The following is an 8,021-nucleotide window of genomic DNA, read 5'->3' as shown; positions in this document are numbered from 1 at the left end:
ATCCTCTTTCCCTCCTTGGTCCCTTCCTCTTTCTTATCAGCAGTGCAGGGAGACAGGGCATGAGGGTTTTGATCAGATCAGCACTCAAGATCTTCTTCTGTTCACTCACAGGGAAAGGAATCTTTTTTTCTGTTACGCCGTGGGGTTATTATTAACAGAGTCAGAGGACGATAATGAGAAGTAAAATAAGTCTTCAAAACATCCTCTTTTCCTCCTCAGTCTCTTCCTCTTTCTTATCCTCTTTCAGTGAAGGGAGACAGGGCATGGGGGTTTTGATCAGATCAGCACTCAAGATCTTCTGTTCACTCACAGGGAAAGGAATCTTTTTTCTGTTACGCCGTGGGGTCCCTCCCACGGGCAAACAGTCACCCCAAAACTGTTGTGGCGTGGGTCACTCATTCATAGGGTGCAGTTCACTAAGGATAGGCTGCTCTAGTTTGGAAGCAAGGGCCCTCTCTCTCTATGTCTGGAAGCAGGGGCCTGCTCTTCCAGTAAATCAGACCTTTCTCTGGCATACCACCACTGAGCAGGCATTGGCAGCCACCTGTTTAACGCCTCTCCTCACAGGGGGCACTGGCAAGGGGAGGCCATCACTGCCACCCCTGCCTTTCTGCCTGCAGCACGGCAGATCTTCTGTTCACTCACAGGGAAAGGAATCTTTTTTCTGTTACGCCATGGGGTCCCTCCCATGGGCAAACAGTCATCCCAAAACTGTTGTGGCGTAGGTCACTCATTCACAGGGTGCAGTTCACTAAGGATAGGCTGCTCTAGTTTGGAAGCAAGGGCCCTCTCTCTCTATGTCTGGAAGCAGGGGCCTGCTCTTCCAGTAAATCAGACCTTTCTCTGGCATACACCCGTTCCTGACATGATCCGACTTTTTTCAAACAGCCTGCGAGTGGATCTCTGCATCCCCCATGGACTTCATGCATTACAGGGGGACAGTTTGTTTAACCACAGTCCTCTCCACAGCTCGAAGAGGAATCTCAGCTCCGATGTTTGAAGCACCTCCTCCCCCTCCTTTTTTTTCCATTGACCTTGGTGTTGCCATGTTATTTTCCTTCCCATGTCCTCACTTCTTCCTCTTATCTGACTAGAAGAAAAAACTACTGCTCGTAGGTACCACTGTCAACAACTACAGATTCCTGCAGGATCCCGCAGCATTGAGAGGTTGATCTCGTCTAGGTTCTCCATCAGAGTCGCTCGCCATGTTTTCACTGCCCGCCACGCGGCCCAACCACCACTGAGCAGGCATTGGCAGCCACCTGTTTAACGCCTCTCCTCACAGGGGGCACTGGCAAGGGGAGGCCATCACTGCCACCCCTGCCTTTCTGCCAACCACAGTCCTCTCCACAGCTCGAAGAGGAATCTCAGCTCCGATGTTTGAAGCACCTCCTCCCCCTCCTTTTTTTTCCATTGACCTTGGTGTTGCCATGTTATTTTCCTTCCCATGTCCTCACTTCTTCCTCTTATCTGACTAGAAGAAAAAACTACTGCTCGTAGGTACCACTGTCAACAACTACAGATTCCTGCAGGATCCCGCAGCATTGAGAGGTTGATCTCGTCTAGGTTCTGCATCAGAGTCGCTCGCCATGTTTTCACTGCCCGCCACGCGGCCCAACCACCACTGAGCAGGCATTGGCAGCCGCCTGTTTAACGCCTCTCCTCACAAAGGGCACTGGGGAGGCCATCACTGCCACCCCTGCCTTTCTGCCTGCAGCACGGCTGGCTGGGGGCGGCCAGGAAGGCAAGGTTTGCCACGGGCCACACCGAGGTGGCAGTGGCCATAGCAGTGCATTGCCACGTGCCGTGCCAGGCCTGGCCCCTGGTGGCAGCGCCTCACCACCCCTGGGAAAAAACTGCATGTGCACTGTTTTGATTTTCTTCTTAAATATGTCATCACAGAGGCATTATCAACCTCTCTAATTGCACCAGCAGCATGTCCATCTTTAGACCCATCAGTGATTGGCTCTGTCAGACATGGTGGAAGCTTCTAGAAGCTTCCCACAGAAGCTACCCCTGCGGCCCTCCCCCGCTACCAAAAAAATCAGGCCACATCAACACACTCCCCAAACCTGCCCACCCACCCCTGCCCTCATGCCTCCTGGGCAGGCCAGAGCCATGTCCGGCAGTACTGCCGAGGCTTCAGGCCACCTCATGGCCCCTCATGCTGCTCCCAGGGCGGGTCCCTCCGGCCCCCTGAGCGCTGTCACTGCCACACACAGGGGGCTCACACCGCTCCCCAGACAGGGTGGGCTCCCTCCTCTGCTCCAGGAGGTGACACTCCCAGGCAGCTGGATTTATGCCTTTCCATTTACCAAAACACAGGTTAAAGTTAGGGCTGGTCCAAGCACAGAGAAGTGCCCTGGTGAAACCCCTTCAGACCCATTCCAAAATGGTACTCCCACACCTGTGCAGCTTCGTTCTGCCAAACTGTTTAGCCATGCATGCTGTTTAGTTGTACTGTAGCTAGAAAAAAATTGACTGGTACTTCAGTATTCTGCTACTTAAAAACAGAACCACTCATTAGCTCTACGCAAGGTGCTTACATGCTCTTTAGACACCTGTCTGCAGCAGTGCAGGCATTCCCCTGCCTGCAGACCCTGCTGTAGCAGACAGAACATCCCTCAGCCAGGCCTGGGTGGGACTGCACTTGCCACAGCTTCTGCCACTGTGTCCCATGGGAGAAACAGCTGCTGGTGGCCACTGTCACCCTGCAGAGATCCCAAGTGTAGCGCTGTAAGGCTGAGGCGGCTTGACCCTACTGACACAGAGTGGGAAAAAAACACTTTAGAATTCAGCACAGCACTGTGTAACAGGACAGTCCTGTGACGCGGTGACATTTACTACCCAGCCATGTTTCACTCCATTAAAGGCTGGGTTCCTACTTCCCTTCCTCGTTTGGGTTTGTGGTTTTGGGTTGGTTTTTTTTTTGGTTTTTTTTTTTTTGAGCCACAGAGAGGTGCAATTCCTATGAGAAGCGAACAGTTGCGCCCCACAGCTGCACTAAAGCTCTCTATGTTTCACATACTCCATCTATGCTGGTTTAGACACTGAATTTACTGCTGCTTCCATACTCCTAGTCAACCAAGCGTATCCCACGGCCGGGAATTGTGCGGTGTGGAAGGGGCGAGGCTCCGGGCGGCGCCGCCGCGCGTGCGCACCTTGCGCCCTTCGGCGCGGGGAGTTGTGGGTGATGTAGTCCCGGCCCCGCCGCGTGCCCCGGGGGCACACGCTCCCAGGCGGCGCCGCGGCCCTCGCAAGGAACTGTGGGTGCTGTAGGAGCGGCGCAGGAGCCAATGGAAGGGGCCGTTTCGGAAGGCGCCGCTCGCGCAGCAGCCCTGGCCGAGGCACGTGCGGCGCTATTTGCTAGCGGGAGGGCGTGGCGGGCCAGCCGGGCCCGCGCCCAGCCAATCGGAGCGGGCCATGTAGAGCCAGCCGTTCCCCGGGGTTGCGTGGGCTGCCGCCAGCGGCCCGTAGTCGGCCGTCGGCGCGGCAGCTGATTGGCGGCGGCGGCGCGCTGGGCGGGGCGAGAGAGCCGGAGTCGGGGGCGCTCGGCGCGGCCCCTCAGAGCCCGGCGGGATGGGGCGGCGGGCGCGCTGGCTGCCTCTGGTGCTGTGCCTGGCCGCGCTGTCGGCCGGAATGCTGCCCGCGGCCGGGGCGCTCCCCGCGGCCGGTGAGTACCGCGGCTCCGCCTCCCTACGCCCCCCTGGGCCCGGGCGCTGCGGCGGCATTGCCCCCCGGGCCTGCGGCGGGGGAGGGCGGCGCAGAGGTATCTCTGCGGGTCCCGACGCCTGCACCGGGGCGCGGGGGCGGCGACAGCGGGGGAGGTGACCCGCTGCTCTCGCCGGGGCTTTGGGGTGCGTGGGGGTGCGCCGACCTCTCCGGGGCGCTGAGGCGGCGGAGCGGAGCGGGGAGCGGGGCTCCTGTCAGCTGCGTGGCCGCGGGTGGCGGCACCGGGCTGGCTCGAGCTCTGCTCACCGGCGCTGCTCCGTAGGCCTGCTAGGGGTAGACGCATTGCTGAGTGCCGTGCCTGCCTTTAAGCAGCTCCTTAGGAGCCCACTTTGTAGTGCTTGCACTGCTTAGAACCGAAATGAGGCGGTTTTCCTCCCTAGAACGCATTTTCTCCCCTAGGCCCTGATAATGCTGAATTCAGCCTTATTAGAACGGTTTTCTCACCTCGATACGTAGAGAACATTTATGCGTCCTGTTTTATGTTCCCATAATATTTTTTATTTTTTCTATCCCTATTTTGTTGTTATGTAGCTCGGGTTTTGTCTGAGTCTCATGTGTTGTCATCTACTTCCTTTCCTGGGGTTTCTACCTCCCACACCCTTCTTTCCACCCTGGGCTGGTGGGGGGGATGTGCAGTGCATTTATTTATAAAGCTAGAAGCCACTACCGTAACGACAGCCATATGTAGTGCTGCTGGGAATTTGTTTTTACACTATTTCAGGAAAGTAACATTTTCACTAGAGGTGAGTTCAGTACTTTGGGGTTCATTTTTCTGTATGCAGTAGGAAGTTGAACTTTAAAGTCATGTTACTGTATTACATGAGCTTTGTAGGTCACTTTGTAAGCCAGCAGGGCACTTTTGGAAAGAATACACGCAAGTTGTGTGAAACCAGAGGGATGTAGCCAAACTTTTGAACTGTATGCTCTCATTTATGGTGTATATGAAGAAAAAGTCTAAGGTGAGATGGGGCTGTGAAGGTCAGATGAACCATCTGTTGTGTACGTGGAAGTTAGGTGATAAGGGCTCGTCAAGTGTGCATCAGGGGCTGTGCTACCGTGCAGCTCTCCTGCCTTGACTGTTAGTCCACTGCCACAAAGTTGTTTTGTGGGCATGAAGTTCTGATAGTTTACTTCAGTCTGTATAAACAAAATGTTTAGATTCAATTGAACTAATACAATTAATAAGCCATAGAAAGCACAGTACATGAATGTAGGCTTAGGAGCTGTTTACAAACTAAAATTGCTGCTGTGATGTCAAACTGTTCGTTGAGATCCACAATTAATTAGGACAGCCCATCATTTCAGAGCCCATCATTTGGCAGAAAGCTGTGAGAGGAATACATTTATTGCTCCAGTTTTTGACAAGAATCATTCTGAAAGTTGTCCTCATTTCATGGTTTGATTTCCCACAGTAACAGTATGACTTTCTGTATTAGAGATTGCTGTAAGTCTTGGGACTGTGTATTAAATACTTCCTTGAATGTTTCATTGTTTCTAATGTCTGGTTTGGAAAGAGTCATCTGGGATGTGAGCATAGTGGAAGAGGTTTTAAGAAGAATGAGTAAAAATGGTCCAGGTATGACATTTCCTAACTTTAGGAAGAGTTTTTAAGGAGGACCTTTTTTAGTAGTGAATATTTTAAATATAACTTGAATATTTTAAGGTCTGTTGTCATAAACTTTGTTTAAATAAATTTATTGAGAACTTGAGTTGAATGCAAGAAAATTCAAGCCAAAGGGAAGGGGCACTATATTTTTCTTAAACATTATATTGCTGCAGAGTACAAAGGCATTCAAAATTGGGACTGAGGAAAGATTAAGAAGCACTGGCAAAAGTAGCTAAAAAATGCTAAGCATGTGTGTGTTCTGCAGATGAAACTGGCTGTCTTCTGGTCACTGCAGGAGTGATGGCCTTCCCCTGCTGGTCACTCATCAAGAACATTGAAAAAATCCTCCTTTTTTTGTGATTGCCAGTATTATTTGATTAGTGGGATTGTTTCCTCTTGTTTAAGCTGTAAAAATGTCCCATTCTGCCTGAAGAGAGGAAGCGATGCTTCCTCTGACTCTGCTCCGTGTTCCATGGCTAACTTCAGCAATAGGCAGATGTTTTTGTGCTGTCCCACTGATTGGTGGGACAAATGAGTGCACTCATATACCTGTAGGGAACGTCAATACCTATTCTTCCATGAGACAGAGCTCAGTGGTTTTCCCTGACCTTTCTGGTTTTACTTACCTGATTGAAAAATAGTCCCTAAACTTTTTGCTTTGTTGCCTGTTTGGGAATCTCAGTTCCTACTGAGGACCTGCTGGAGACTTCTGTAACTAGTTAGCCAGCAATTGCAAGGACACTGGAAAAAAGATTTTTATTCAGGGTGAGGGCTGACCTATATCTCAATCTTCTAGCTGAACTAAAATGAATATGTTGCACAGATTGTAGCTGGGAACAATTTACTTGCTGCCAAGGATACTTTGGAACTATTCTTGCTGAATAGGTGCCACTTTTAAGGATTTTACTTAACTCACTGCATGTTTTAAAGCTTCGTGTAATGGGAATAGCATCCATGCTGTTGAGTCTGTTTCTGTGTTGAATATATCAGTCGAAAAAATTGATGAGAAGCAGTCTGAGGTAATTTTTTTCTTAAGATTTCCTTCTTTCTTGCAATAACTGGATAAGCGGAGTTTGCGTTCTCTTTCAGTGTCTGTCTAGTCACTTGCACGTAGACAACATCAAATGAAATTGCCAGAAATACTACAGACAATCTCTCACGGATGCTCTAAAGCAGTCACTACCAAACCATTTCTGTTTGTGCTCCCCTCTCCATAGAAAGATTTTTCAGCACGCATTTTACATGTATTTTTTGTAAGTTAAACATTGATGTACTCTTGTCGTAATGTATTATATGCGTCATAAAACATGCACAAAAACACAAATGAAAAAAGAATGAAATAAAGGTACAATGACCACTGTACTAAGAAAAGTTTTATGTATTAACAGTCCAAAAGGTATGTTATTCCTGCAGCCCTGGTGGGTTGGCTGGTGTACTCCCTGAGGTGTGCACACTCTGCTTGGGAGATCCCTGCTCTCAGCAGAAGCTCACTTCTTGCTTTGTTGTCATAGTGTTTGAGGCTTGAAGAGCTTGGCAAAAACTAGAAGGAAACTGAAACAATAATCAGGGATTCATCAGAGCTGTGGGAGGCTGCTTCACTTACTGAATTTTTGGCTACTTCCTGAGTGCGAGTGACCATTTTAACTTTGAAACTAGTGGTATTTCTTGTCTGGTAGAGGCAGCCCTTTAGGTTTATGGGATGTCAGTTGATCTGTTCTTCTAGTACAGCAAAACTTTGGAACTCTTGAATTCCCTCAAGGTAATGACATTACTGCTGAATCACACTGCATAGCTCTTCTGGTTTCTACCCTTCTCTCCTTAGTGCTCTCTTGAAAACACTAATTCCCACAAAATGGTAGGAGCTGTATCCAGCATATGGTAGGATCTTTTTCGCTAGCATAGGTTGCCAGAGTACTTTTGCTATATTTTACATAGTATGCTTGAACACTGGCCTTTCTACTTGAGGAAAAATTAATACTTTTTAAAGCTGATTTTAGTTATATGTGAACTGGTGGATGGTTGAGAAAAAGATTTTGGTCCTGTGAAGGGCTTTAAAGTTCTAGCTGGGTGTGACAGCACCCAGCAATGTCTACAGCTCAGCACTTGCTGTAAGTGAAGCATTCTGTACAGCAGTGTCAACTGCCCACTTGAGCCACAGGTATTTTTGCCTACCTTTTCCTTTTGATAGATCTTTGTACTCTCTAATTTGTTTAACAAATTGTTCAATTAATTTTCACTTGGCCTTTTTAGAGGAGGTTTATGGAATTAAACAGCCTTGGTAACAGATCCAAATTATAATTTAAAAAAAACTTAGTTATATTTTATAATTGAAGGGTGGAAAAACAAGCTAAACTATCAGCTCTAATCTCTGAAACAGGTGCATAAACATAACATCTGCGACTTTGTTCAATAGCTCAGCCTTGACTAATAAACTGTTCTTAGGCCCAGCTGTGACCTTTCATGGCCCTTTCATTAACACTTTCAGAATAGCTTTAACAGTTTCATAGCAGAAAACACACTTCTGTAAGTGGGTGCATATTAGTCAGCAGTTCTGTGAAACAACAACTGTAAGTGATCCCTCCTTAATAATACTGTTCATTATCTCTGCAACCTCATCTGCCTACCTTAGAAAAAATCTCAAAGCTAAGAAAAGTTAATATTTTGGTTTTGCTTTAGTGCCTTT

General features: G+C 48.8%; 1 protein-coding gene across 1 annotated transcript in view; it reads left to right on the top strand.

Annotated features, from left to right (window-relative positions):
- Positions 1 to 3,409: 3,409 nt before the first annotated feature.
- Positions 3,410 to 8,021, top strand: part of SEL1L (SEL1L adaptor subunit of ERAD E3 ubiquitin ligase) — a 36,342-nt gene continuing 31,730 nt past the window's right edge. The window contains exon 1 of the mRNA XM_039705005.1: positions 3,410 to 3,673. Coding sequence (XP_039560939.1) covers positions 3,580 to 3,673 — 94 coding nt within the window. The 5' untranslated portion in view covers positions 3,410 to 3,579. The remainder of the gene's footprint in view (positions 3,674 to 8,021) is intronic.

The sequence above is a fragment of the Passer montanus genome, unplaced genomic scaffold (genome assembly GCF_014805655.1).
Source record: "Passer montanus isolate IOZ18808 unplaced genomic scaffold, ASM1480565v1 scaffold18, whole genome shotgun sequence".
Classification (NCBI taxonomy): Eukaryota; Metazoa; Chordata; class Aves; order Passeriformes; family Passeridae; genus Passer; species Passer montanus.
The sequence above is the reverse complement of the archived record's forward strand: the minus strand, read 5'-3'. Positions and strand labels throughout refer to the sequence as shown.